The 14,443-nt window shown below is 33.2% G+C and overlaps 1 protein-coding gene across 1 annotated transcript in view; it reads left to right on the top strand.

Annotated features, from left to right (window-relative positions):
* LRP1B (LDL receptor related protein 1B) overlaps nucleotides 1–14,443 on the top strand; it is a gene marked incomplete at both ends in the record, with an annotated part of 1,929,835 nt that overhangs the window by 1,581,040 nt on the left and 334,352 nt on the right. The window contains 2 exons of the mRNA XM_080798957.1: nucleotides 1,654–1,843; nucleotides 5,090–5,294. Coding sequence (XP_080655083.1) covers nucleotides 1,654–1,843; nucleotides 5,090–5,294 — 395 coding nt within the window. The remainder of the gene's footprint in view (nucleotides 1–1,653; nucleotides 1,844–5,089; nucleotides 5,295–14,443) is intronic.

Genomic DNA, 14,443 nt, shown 5'->3' with positions numbered 1-14,443 from the left:
GTGTAGATTGAGAATTGGTGATAGGGGCTATAAACCCATCTCTAAATGGTGCGCCAAAGAATATAGGCTTTTGGAGGCACATTAACCTAAAATCGTGCTTTAACTCTACCAGTCCAGGGACCGTGGGTTTCAGTTTCATTTTTAGGAAAAGAAGAACAGTAAAACAAATATCACTGCAAAGCTTTACAGATAAAGTATTGCATGCAAAATAGTACCATTCCTAGCAGAAAGACAGTGCCCAATAGATGGTAGCTAATAATTGCATTGTTAGTGGATTTTTCTCTGTTGTGTATAGAAAAAAACTGACAAAACTTAATCACATTAAAGATATCCAGTTCAAAAGACTTTAATATTGTTTTGCACTGTCACTAAGTTCTGTTAACCACCGAACTAAATATTTATCCATCTTTTTTTTTAAATATTTTTTATTTATTTGACAGACAGAGATCACAAGTAAGTGGAGAGGCAGGCAGAGAGAGAGGGGGAAGCAGGCTCTCTGCTGAGCAGAGAACCTGATGTGGGGCTTGATCCCAGGACCCTGAGACCATGACCTGAGCCGAAGGCAGAGGCTTAACCCACTGAGCCACCCAGGCGCCCCAATATTCACCCATCTTAAACCTGAAAATAACCCTCTTTATCTACCTAACTTTAGAAGAGCTGAATAATTTCTTTCAGAGATTCCTTGAGAGAAATACATTTGAAAAGCTCTGCTTGTTACAATGTTGATTTCTTAGCATGACTGCCAAAGCTATATATATCCTTCCTGAAATTAAACATGCTAAGAGTAATAACTCTGAGGAAAACAGACAACACAAAGGAAAAACTATAATAATTTGGTTATACTAAAAAAGGTACTCAAAACACCTCTGAAAAATAACACAGCTATCTTGTGTTATCCTAGTAATTGGGAACACAATTTAAGAAATAATTACTTTTTCACATTGTCACTTTTATGTACTGGAGTCTGTGTACTACCATTTATCTTTTCTGACAACACTTAAAGTATATGTTAGCTGGTAATTAATTTCATTTTCTTTTACTTTTATATCACATTAGTTGAATAGAATCAAAGAACTTACTACAGTAACTTATTAAAACATTCTCTACCATTGTTTAATGGAAGTGTGGTGTTGGATTTGGCTTTTCAATACTGTTGTAGTTTTTGATGTGTTTATATTTCCTTGACATCTTCAGATATAGTATCAGGATAAAATTCATTATGATTATACCTCAGTGGGAACCTCAACGTATGATTTTCAAAAGCATCTGTAAATTGTTGCACAGTAGATACTTTTTGAAAATTAATGATTAAGATATGAACAAAAGAGACACCATTTTCTTAAATAAAAATCAATTCTTTAATTGAGGGCTTTTTTCTTGAGGGGGTGGTGGGAAGATCCAGACTTTAATGACATGATTTTGCAAAAATTGCTCTTGTGACAAATATACCAGTTCATAACTCAGTTTTGCTGTGTATAATCATCTATCAACTGTAGGCATCAAAATTATTATGTTTTTATTCTGGAGAATTTGTGAAGAAATTATTGCTAAAATAACATGTAGATATATGAATGTATCTTAAATGTTTTTTCTGTCCAGAAACTGTCTTTTGTAGATAAAAATGTAAATTTATTATTTTCTTTCTCCCATCAGATGTGGGCTCTGTTGAAGGACTTGCCTATCACAGAGCTTGGGATACACTGTACTGGACCAGCTCCACTACCTCATCCATCACCAGACACACAGTGGACCAGACGCGGCCAGGAGCATTTGACAGGGAAGCAGTCATTACCATGTCAGAGGACGACCACCCACATGTGCTAGCCCTGGATGAATGCCAAAAGTAAGAAACAGTTAATTATTATTTCTTCATTAGAAGTCAAAGGTTATCAAAGTTATGTTAATTTAAAAAGAATTACCTTTTAAGGCACAGGTGTTCTTTGAAGTTCTCCTTTCCTGATTCATAAAACTATTTTTTTAAATGAGCATTATAAATGTGAATACTTAGAATCCAGACTTGTGAAATGCAAGGTATCAACTCTGTGAGAATTCCAACAAAAGCAAATTTAAATGATGAAAGGGAAAATAGAAACAATACCATGCTGGAAAAGGTATAAGAAGAATACATTAATGCATAGCTGATTGAAATGATAAATCTGAAGAAAACTGTTAACATGTATCAAAAACCAAGAGACATTTCTGTAATCTAATTAAGTAATTTTAGCAACTGGGAATCTCTCCAGTTGAAATACAGAGAAAACAATAACTCTTTGTGTGAAGCTATATTTTCAAAAGACTTGACAATAGTCTAAATTGTCCACATATGTTTGATAATATATCATGCAGGCATTTATAATAATACTTACAAAGAGTTTGTGACAAGAAGAAATGCTCAGGCTATGGAGCATGGAGTATGTAGCTCAGGCTATAGAGTAATAAAAAAAAAATTAGAAAGATATTCATGTTTGGTGTGGATGCCATAAGGAAGCAATTGCATGAAAAAAAGAATAATGAAGCTTGGGTTAGGCAGGAAAAAAAGATATTTATGAACTTCCACTTCCATACAATATGAAAGGAATATTTGTTAACCACTGGAAAGTCCTTTTGTTCTTAAATTAATCAAATAAACAACAATCAAACAAATCTGGCTTTTACCACATAGAAATAGAAGAGCTCTTTTTAGACGTGGCAAAGAAAAAATGAAGAATAAAAAAATATATATATTGATAAACACTGACCCTGACCACTTAAGGAGTGTGTGTAAATTAGTCAGTGTATGACTAACTAAATCTAGATACTCTTAAGAGCTAGAAATGAGATTATATTTAATTCAGTAAACACCTCCATCTTATAAGCGAAGACTCAAGGTTGAGAGAAAGTTGATTCCTCACACAGCTCTGGTGACCTAGCTCAGATGGACACAGGCCCTCAGATGCCTGGGCAGAGCTGGTTCCTCTCATACCACAGACCTACCACATTACAGCTTGTTGCTGAATCAAGTGCATTGACCTTGAAAGTTCACCAGGAGAATCTGAGGACAATAATAAGTGTTCAGAAGTTAATCAAAGGAATTTCTACGACAATTTTGAAATAAACCTAAGGGTGATAATTGATAATATTGTATATGGTTAGTTTTAATTGATAAGTGCTTTATCCTATAATATGTATTACTAAGATAAAATTACACTTCATCTTACATATAGTGAACTGTAAATTAGAATTAAGCACACTGAAATGTTTTAACTGAAAAATTACATGTAACTAAAATTTAAAGTATTTTTTTTACTATGCATATCAATGACACATTCAAATCACTTTTAAAAACACATGTCAGTTGGTTAACAGAAATTTTAAAATAAAATTTTAAATTCTAGGTAAAAAACCATTTGAGTTCAAAACTTGGTTTAGTTACTATAATTTTATTTTATTTTTATTCTTTTTAAAGATTTTATTTATTTACTTGACAGACAGAGATCATAAGTAGGCAGAGAGGCATGCCCAGAGAGAGGAAGGGAAGCAGGCTCCCTGCTGAGCAGAGAGCCCGACGCGAGGCTCGATCCCAGGACCCTGAGATCATGACCTGAGCTGAAGGCAGAGGCTTTAACCCACCTGAGCCACCCAGGTGCCCCCAGTTACTATAATTTTAATTACTCAAGCTCTCTGACCTCCAATTTCTTATTTGTGAAATGAAAGGTGAAGTTAAAAGAATATCAATACCTTCAGAAATTCTGTTATTCTAAAACCAATAATTTAGGAAAATATGACAGGTAAGTGTGCTTAATACTTTATATTATATGGATAACTTCTAAAATGTTTTAACTATTTTTCTTTGAAAAGTCAGAGTGTATGGATAAAACTACTGTGTCATTTAAGAAACTGGAATGCCATTTGTTTTTGCAAAATTACTCATTTAGAGGACAACATATTTTTGACACTTGCTCACTTAGAAAACTTTCATGTTCCATTGGATAGATGAAAAGGCTATGAAACATTTGAACAAAGAGCATAGTTGACCCAGCTTTTCTTGGTGGGGGTTATATTTTAAACTAGCAAATAGAAAGATTTTTGTTGTGACTTGAATATCATTCAGTTATAAATGTTGATTATAATTTTATATGAACTTTAAATGATTATACATAGGAATGGAATATATAATCTTGCTGTAAATATGAAATATTATTTCAAATAATCTTTCTTTGTCAACATATATTAAGCATTTTTTTCAAATATGTAGAATAGCCTGCCTGTCAGCCTCTCTCTCTTCCTCCATTCTTCCCTTCCTCCTTTTTTCCTCCCTCCTTCCTTCCTTCCTTCCCTTGTTACATTCTAAGCAGCAACTACCAGTCTTCGAGTAAACTCTTAGGGACAGTCCTATAGATAAAAGAAGAGAAAGAAGAGTTGTTTTGGTAAAAATGGGGATTAGAAACTGGAACTCTACAGGCTCTATTTTTCCAGTGACTTGTAAAGGCTTCCCCAAAGAACAGGTTAACAAACACTGATTTAAAGCATTCTATAAAATCTGTATGTAACAGATAATACTTATATTATCTGTTGATAAATAATAAAAGGGAGTTGAGGGTAACCTCTGGAATTCCAAAAGCAACATTGTCATTTATAAAAATATCAAACTGACAAAGAGAGAAAAAAAGAAATGAAAGAAATATAGGAGTTTATTAATTGTATTTCTCTAAAACATATGCAAAGGAGAACGCAAAATTTAAAAAGTAAACCAGGAAAGAGAAGGAGATTTAGATATTTGCCAATTAAAGAAAAGAGATAACTGTTTCATCCATGATTAAAATAAATTATCACTATACATCAAATTGACTCAATTAAGTTATTTGAGAGAATGTACAAAACAATTGTTTTTCAGAAATTGTTTCTAGGTTTTATTTAAGGAACTGAGAAAAAGATACATGCATATAGAATGTACATATCTCCACTTATTACCTAGACTTCCTTAAGGGTCATCGAATATGAGACAAATAAATGTACTTTTTTCTTTTTAAAGCTTGACATAGCCATGTTTCTACTGTTTCTGTTGTTAATGAAAACTTTAATTTATTACCATAATTTTCATTTTAATTAGTTTAATGTTTTGGACCAACTGGAATGAACAGCATCCAAGTATTATGAGATCTACCCTGACTGGGAAAAATGCTCAAGTGGTGGTCAGTACAGACATACTCACTCCAAATGGCCTCACTATTGACCACCGTGCGGAGAAGCTGTATTTCTCAGATGGCAGCCTGGGAAAAATTGAAAGATGTGAATATGATGGATCCCAGAGACATGTAAGTTAACTGAGAATTTCTTGATTATAGATTTAAGCAATCATACTTTTAAAAAATATGCTTTGTACTTGTCTAAAATATATATATAAAGGGATTTCAAAATATGTAAGTGTTTGAACCAATCCAATTGAATATAAAGTGAAAAAGAAAACAGGATAATATTTTGAAAAATTTGTTCAAGTGCATTCGGTACCATACAGACAGTCTAACTCTTACAGACTTTATTCTGGAGAAACAGTAACTGAGTTTTTCCTTATGATTAGTTGAACTGGAATTGTTAGAGTGATTTGCATAAGTTTCATTGTTATTTATATTTTTTAAAATGTGAAATGAAACTGATTTGCTATCCTGGGATCAAAGAACATTGGAAAAGAAGAAAATAAGCCTCTGTCTGTGTTTGGGTTCTCAAAGCATCCTAAAAAGCTTTGAAGAGAGAAGAATGGGAATTTTTTCAGGGTCATGCATATTCTCTCTTTTCTCTGGGCTCCACATAAAATGTTAATGCAACAGTCTTTATGCTGCCCCTGTAGAACCCTTACAGCAGGTACTTAGGGCCTATAGAATAGTAAAAGTCCTGTGTGCACCACTTATCCTATGAGAACATCGGTCCTTAGCAACTGGGAAAGCTCAGAGATCAGGAGGTTAAGATCTGGGTGGTAACACAATTGGGGAAATCTTTGCCCTTGCACCACCAGCCCAGTGCATGCCTGAAGGACAAAGTGATTCTGAGGCTCTTCACTCCTCCGCTGCATTTCCTAAAGGGCCACATAGTAAGTCTTTGAAACTTTATGGGCCATATTGTTTCTATCACATCTGCAATACCTTATAGTGCTAAAAGCAGACATAGGGAATATGTAAATGAATGAGTATGACAGTATTTCAGTAAAATTTGATTTACAGAAACAGGCAATCAGCTTGCAGTCCCTAATTTGTTAATGCCTAGTCTATATCATTAAGCATATTATTCAATTCAATTGAATATATGCCTACAAATATATTTATATGTATAAATATACACCTATATATTATGTGTATATGTATATAAATATGCATTGTATATTTATATATTATAGATATGGAAATAGATAATTATCCCTGGGCAACTAATTGTATTTATACATATATGTATATGTCTGTATCTTTACACATAGATATAGATATGCATATGTGTGTGTGACAGAAACAGAGAGAGATAGAGAATTCTGGAAGAAATACATTGATTAACATTTTAGCACAGGTACCTCATCTTATTATGGAGTGACTACCTTGAGTAGTACTATTACAGGACAGTTGAGTGCTTAAGGAATGTGGAAATAATGAGCTAAGACCTGATGAGTTTAGTTTGTGTTAAAGGCAATAACTGTGATGAAAATCTTGGTCTATCTTTTCTAATTAAAAGCCATATGAGGTAATAAAATATACAAAGAACTCACACAACTCAACAGCAAAAAACAAAAACAAAAACAAAAACAAAAAAAACACAACCCACCACCACCAACAACAAAAAAAACAACATAAATAAATAAATAAATAAAATCTTTTTAAAAAGAGGTATCACCTTTTACCTTTTAGAATGGCTAGCATCAAAAGGATAAGAAATGAGTGTTGGCAAGGATGTAGAGAAAAGGACTGTGGAGAAAAAACACTGTGGACTGATGGTGAAAATATAAATTTTCACCACTATGGAAAACAGTATGGGAGTTTCTCAAAAAATTTTCACTACTATGGAAAACAGTATGGAATTTCTCAAAACATTAAAAACAGAAATACCATATAATCCAGCCACTCCACTTCTAAGTAAACCAAGAAAACAAAAATAAACATTTGAAAAGATATTTCCAGTCCTCTGATGATTGCAGCATTATATATGATAAGTGAAATGTGGAAGCAATCCATGTGTCCACCAATAGCCAAATGAATAAAGAAAATATAGTGTATTTATATAATGGGATATTAGTCAACCATAAAAAAGAATTATATTTTGCCATTTGTGACAATGTGGGTAGACCTTGAGGCATTCTAAGTGAAATAAGTTAGAAAAAGACAAATATCTTATGACCTCCTTTAGATGTAGAATCATAAAAAACAAACAAGTAAACGAACAGCTCATAGATCTAGAGAACACACTGGTAGTTAAAAGAGGTGGTGGGAGTGGGAGAAATGGGCATTTTTTTTTCCTTAGCTTAAATAAATTGAATGCTTTTTAATGAAATAAAATGATAGTTATTAGATGAAAATTAACCATCATCAGTAAAAAAAATAGTAAAATAAAAATAAAGGCCAATCATTCAATCTTCATAAATTTTAGTTTTCTATTATATTATGCAAATTCTCTACCTAACTTTCAAGGTTATTATGACAATATAGTACAAAAGTATGTGCCCAAGAATATAGCAAAGAGATTCCAAATGAAGGTATTGGATAATGTTTTTAAAATGTTAGTCAGGAAAATCATTGTCCTGGATGTGGTACTACTTTCTACTAGGGACTAATACAGAAAATGCTTCTATAGTGCCTTATAGCAATGTTTTATCCACCTCAGTTTATTTATTTATTTATTTATTTTGTATACCTGCTTTGCTTTTACCCCTACAGTATACTTTTATGTTTGGCAATTATAGCTACTCTAAGTGGTTCAGTCATCAGATCTCTAACATAACTTAAAAGATTTCTTTTGACACTTAGAAAAATATATGCCTAGTTAAGATTTCAACTCTCCATTATGCATCCTTGTCTAAACAAGGATACTTTCTGGCTGGCTATAGTGAAGAGTACTGTATTGTATATTTGAAATTTCTGAAAGAGTAGATTTTAAATATTCTCACCACCACCACCACCACACACACACACAAATTCTAAGTATGTGAGGTTATGGATGTATTAACAAACCTTATTGTGGTAATCATTTTGCAGTATATAAAATATCAAATCATCATGTTGTACACTTTAAGTTTATACATGTTATATGTCAATTATATTTCAATAAAATTGGGGGGAAAATATTTCTGTCCTGTAGAGAGGCAAATGTTGAGGAGAACATTACTTTAAAGTTTATGATTTTATCCCCCCACACGACACTAACCAATTTTGTCTCAAACTTAGAATTACATGTTACTCTTCCTCTACTTTTATTATTTAAAAAAAAAATCTGACTTGGCCCAAAAACTTGGAAAATATTTCAAAATTTATTACATTTTTACATCCATCTAGATTTCCTTATCTTTATCTTCATTGCAAAGGAGCAAATCTGTGTCCCATTCATCTGGCTTTTAATAAATATGCCTGTGGATAGTTGAATTATAGAAACCATAGGACAATATAAATAATACAATGAAGATTTCAAAGTTATATAATCTCTAGTAGCTTCTGCTTCATTCTGTCTTTGAGAAAAATAAATTCTGCAGAGTTCCATTTTAACCAATAGCAATTTTTTATTTAATAAAATGCACATTGAATACTGCAGAGATTTTTCTGTTACCTAAAGACACAGGATAGAGAAATGTGTTAACTTTTGATTATAAATGCAATCAAATATTGACATAAAACAGTTTTCATTTGTGTCTTCTCTCTGTTTTTTTTTTAATTGAAGTGTAGTTGACATAAAATATTACATGAATTTTAGGTGTACAACATCATGATTCAACATTTATAGACATTACAAAGTGATCAGACATTTAGTCCAGGTACCATCTGTCACCATATAAAATTATTACATTATTGACTGTATTCCCAATGCTGTGCTTTTAATCCATGTGACTTATTTTATAACTGGAGGTTTGTACCTCTTAATCCCCTTCATCTATTTTGCCCAACCCCCCAACTCCTTTACCTCTGGCAACTAGCAGTTTGCTTCTGTATCTATGAGTCTGTTTTTGTTTTGTCAGTTTATTTTGTATTTTTGGTTCCACGTGTAAATGAGGTTTTTGTTTTCTTTGGATAAATACCCAGAAGTGGAACTACTGAATTATATGGCACTTCTATTTTTAGTTTTCTAAGGAACTTCCATACTGTTTTCCACAGTGGCTGCACCAATTTATATTCTTACCATCAGCAGATGACCATTCCCATTTCTCCATATCCTTGCCAACATTTGTTATTTCTTGGTTTTTTTGATACTAGCCATTCTGGCAGGGATAAGCCGATATGTCATTATGGTTTTTATTTGCATTTCCCTGATAATTAGTGATGTTGGGCATCTTTTCATGTATGTGTTGGCCGTCTGTATGTTCTTCAGAAAAATCTCTATTCAGGTCCTCTTGCTCATTTTTAATTGAATTGAATATTTCATTAAGAATTTGTGCATGTGGGACGCCTGGGTGGCTCAGTTGGTTAAGCAGCTGCCTTCGGCTCAGGTCATGATCCCAGCGTCCTGGGATCGAGTCCCACATCGGGCTCTTTGCTGGGCAGGGAGCCTGCCTCTCACTCTGTCTGCCTGTGCTCGCTCTCGCTCTCTCTCTGACAAATAAATAAATTAATTAATTAAAAAAAAAGAATTTGTGCATGTATGTTTATGAAGGAAGAATATTGGTCTGTAATTTTTTTTTCAATGCCTTTGTCTGGTTTTGGTATTAGGGTAATGCTGGCCTTATAGAATAAATTTGGAAGCATCCTTTTCTCTTTAACTTTTTGGAATAGTTTGAGAAGAATAGGTATTATTTGTTCTTCATATGTTTAGTAAAATTGTTTTTTGGGAGGTTTTTGATTACTATTTCAATTTCATTGCTAGGAATCATTCTATTCACATTTTCTTTCTTTTTTTTCTGATTCAGTCTTGGAAAAGTGTACATTTCTAGGAATTTATCCTTTTCTTCTAGGTAATTCAGTTTGTTGGCATATAGTTGTTCCTAGCAGTCTCTTGTAATCCTTTGTGTTTCTTTCTTTTTTTTTTTTTTGAAGATTTTATGTATTTATTTGACAGAGAGAAAGAGGGAGAGCACAAGTAGGCAGAGCAGCAGGCAGAGGGAGAGGGAGAAGCAGGTTTCCTTGAGTAGTGCACCCAATATCAGGCCCCATCCCAGAACCCTGGGATCATGACCTGAGCTGAAGACAGACAATTAACCAACTGACCCACCCAGGCACCCCCCAATCCTTTGTATTTCTATGTTGTCAGTTGTAACTTCTACTCTTTGATTTCAGATTTTATGTATTTGGGTCCTCTCTTGTTCTTTTTCTTGATGAAATTGGCTGAAGTTTATCAATTTTATTTACCCTTTTGAAGAACCTTATTTTAGTTTTATTGATCTTTTTTGTCTTTATAGTTCATTTATTCCTGCTCTTATCTTTATTATTTCCTTCTTTTACTAACCTTAAACTATGTTTGTTCTTTCTTTTCTTTCTATGAGGTGTAAGGTTAGATTGTTTTTTGAGGTTTTTCTTATTGCTTGAGGTAGGGTTGTATCATTATAAACTTCCCTCTTAGAACTTGTTTTTCTGGGTTCCATAGATTTTAGAGTATTTTGTGTCCAATTTTATTTTCCCCATGTATTCTTTTTATTTCCTTTTTGATTTCTTCATTGACTCACTTGTTTAGTAACATGTTGTTTAATATCTACATTTTTGTGAATTTCTAGTTTTCCTCTCATAACTAATTTCTAGTTTTATACTGTTATGATAGGGAAAACCACTTCTTAAACTTACTGAGACTTGTTTTGTGGTCTAACATGTGACCTATCCTAGAGTGTTCCATGTGCACTTGAAAACAAAGTAATCAGCAGTTTTTTGGCTGGCATGTTCTGTATGTATCTATTAAGTCCATTTAGTCTAATGTGTAGTTTAAAGCCAGTATTTCCGTATTGATTTTATATCTGGATGGGCTATTCATTGATGTATCTGGGGTGTTATAGTCTCTTACTATGGTTATATTACTATCTGTTTCTCCCTTTATGTCTAGTAATATTTGCTCTATATATTTAGGTACTCTAATGTTGGGTGCATAGATATTTAAAACTGGTATATTCTCTTGTTGGATTGATTCCTTTATCATTATGTCATGCCCTCTTTGTCACTTGTTGCAGTCTGTTTTAAAGTCTATTGTTTTGGGGGCACCTGGGTGGCTCAGTCATTAAACATCTGCCTTTGGCTCAGGTCATGATCCCAGGGGTCCTGGGATCAAGCCCATCATCAGACTCCCTACTCAGTGGGAAGCCTACTTTTCCCTCTCCCACTCCCCCTGCTTGCGTTCCCTCTCTCTGTTAAATAAATAAATAAAATCTTTTTTAAAAAGTCTATTGTTTTATTTTGATTCAAATATTACTGCTGCAGATTTCTTTTTTCTTCCATTTGCATGGACTATCTCCTCCCATCCCTTTACTTCCTATCTGTATGCCTATAGGTCTGAAGTGACCGTCTTGTAGACAACATAGACGTGGAACTTGATTTTTTTAATTCATTCAGCTTTGTCTTTTGGAAGGCAGCTTTGCTCACCGTTATACCACCATCGCCGCCCATCCTATGTCTTTTGATTGAATCATTTAGTATATTTAACATTTAAAGTAATTACTGATAGGCATGTGTATTGCCAATTGTTAACTGTTTTTAAGATGTTTTCTGAAGTTTGCTTCTGCTCTTCTCTTCTTCTGTTGCTCTCTTCCATTGTGATTGACAACTTTCTTTAGTGTCATGTTTGGATTATTTTCTCTTTATGTTTCATGTAATTATATAGTTTCTTCCTTTGTGATTACAATGGAATTAACATATATTGAAATATTCATATATGAGATATATATTTATAAATTTTAAATTAAATATATATTTATTTATAAATGTTTATAAATGTTATTTATATATTTATAAAATATATATTTAAATATATATTTATATAATCAGTCTACTTCAAGTTGATGGTCACTTAAGTTCAGACATGTTCTAAAGTCACTAAAGTTTTACTACCCAACCATGTTTTATATTTTTGAGGTCACACTTTACATTTTTAAATTTTGTGAATTCTTTAATTGTTGTTGATACAGTTGATTTTATTCCTTTTGTCATTTATCCTTCATACTAGCTTTGTAAGTGGTTGATCTACACTTTCATTGCATGTTTGCTTTTACTAAGAGGGTTTTTTTTTTTTCTTTTATAATTTTCTTACTTCTAGTTATGGCCATTTCTTTTCTGTTTGAAGAAATCCCTTTGAAATTTTTTATAAGGCCAGTTTAGTTGTGATAAACTCCTTTAACTTTGTCTGAGAAACTCTTTATCTCTCTTTCAGTTCCGACTTAAAATCTTGCCAGGTAGAGTCTTTTTGGTTGTAATTTTTTTTTTTTTTCGCCATACTTTAAATATATTGGACCACTCTCTTCTGGTCTACAAATTTTCTGCTGAAAAGTCAGCTAGTAGTCTTATGAGGGTTCTCTTGCGTATAACTAGCTGCTTTTGTCTTCCTGCTTTGGAGATTCTTCATTTTAAAATTTTGACATTTTAATTATAATGTGTCTTGGTGTAGACCTTTTTGGGTTCATTTTGTTGGGAACTCTCTTCGATTCCTGAACCTAGAAGTATGTTTCCTTCCCCACATTAGGTAAGTTTTAGCTATTAATCCTTCAAATAAGTTTTCTGCACCTTTCTTTTTCTTTTCTTCTTCTAAAACCCCGATAAGCACTTAATGTTGTTATAGAGATCCCTTCATGTTTTGTTTATTTATTTTTTTAATTTTGGCGGTTCAACCTGGGTGATTTCACCACCCTGTTTTCCAGATTGCTGATCTGTTCTTCTGCATCATCTAATTCGCTACTGATTTCTTCTAGCGTATTTGAAAAATTTCAGTTTTTATATTCTTCAGCTCTTATATCTAAAAGCGTATTATCTATCTCTCTGTTAAAGTTCTCATTGTCTTCATCTATTCTTTAGTGTTCTGTGAGTGTCTTTATGAACATTGCTTTGAACTCTTTATCAGAAAGTTGCTTATTCCATTTTGTTTAGCTTTTTTGTTTTGTTCTGTTTTGTTTTTTTCCTCTGAGGTTTCTTCTTTTTCTTTAATTTGGAATATGTTCCTCCCTCTCCTCATTTTGCCTAACTCTCTGTTAGGGTGGCTGTATATCTCCTAGTCATGAAAGTAGTGGTCTTATGCAGAAGGTATCCTGTAGGGTCCAAAAGAATAGTCCCTCTTCGTCACCAGAAACAGGTGTTCCAGTTGTGCCCCCTGTGTACCCTTCTATAGTGGCTGGACTGAGACTCCTGTGGGCACACTTGTGAGTGGGGTTGTCTCCTGAACCCCATGCCCTAGGGTGGGAGCCACTTGAGGGTAGCACCAGTCCAGGCTGAGGCCACCAGCAGGATGAGAGCTTCTTCGAAGGGGTGCTGGTCCTGGCCAGTCTATCTGCTGGATGAGGCTTCTCACTAAATGTGGTGGAGTGGGAGCCACTTTGCAGGTATGGAGTATGCTGATATGCCCATCTCTCTTTCTATTTTAAGGCAAATTAGGTGGAACCAGGATTTAGATGACTCAGAATATTTCATTATCACATTTATCTTAGTTTCATAAAAATTACTATAATAAAGAACCTCAAAAAAGAAGAACCTCAAAACTTCAGGCCGAAGCAAAAATGCTAAACCACTTATTTACAAAATTATCTCTTCTTCTAATTCCTTCCCAAAACCATAAAACTCCAAATAATATTACTCTCCCATAATCTCTCCTTAATGACAGAGTGATTATCTTTCAAGATAATGGTTTTTTAGGTCTGTGTCACAGATTCCATACTTGAAGATAAACTGAACAATGTTCTCTTTTAATATGATAAGTGGAAGAAGGCTGACCTCTGTGAGTGGGAGGGTTTTTTTTCTCTCTTTTGAAAGTTTGTGTAAGAGACTGGTAAGCTCCAATGCAAATCCAGATAATAGCATTTAACTCATGAAACTGTTCCTAGAAGCCTCATTTATGAAAGAGGCCTCTATGAGTGAATTTAAGGTCTATAGAATAAGAAAAGATTGGAGATAAATTTAATAATTGTAATTCTGTTCCGAATGTAAGATATGAATTCAAAATATTAAGAATTATAATTGAAATGCCAAAAATTTATTTTAGTGTTATTAGCCATCTTTGAATGAACCTGTATTTTATCAGCTTAACTAGATTTGAGAACAGGGGTCATCTTTTCTACATCTTTGAATTCACAGTGACTTTTATTTTCACAAAATTAGAGAACATTATT

This window comes from Martes martes (assembly GCF_963455335.1).
Source record: "Martes martes genome assembly, chromosome: 3".
NCBI lineage: Eukaryota > Metazoa > Chordata > Mammalia > Carnivora > Mustelidae > Martes > Martes martes.
Note: the sequence above shows the minus strand (reverse complement) of the source record. Positions and strands in the feature narration are given on the sequence as shown.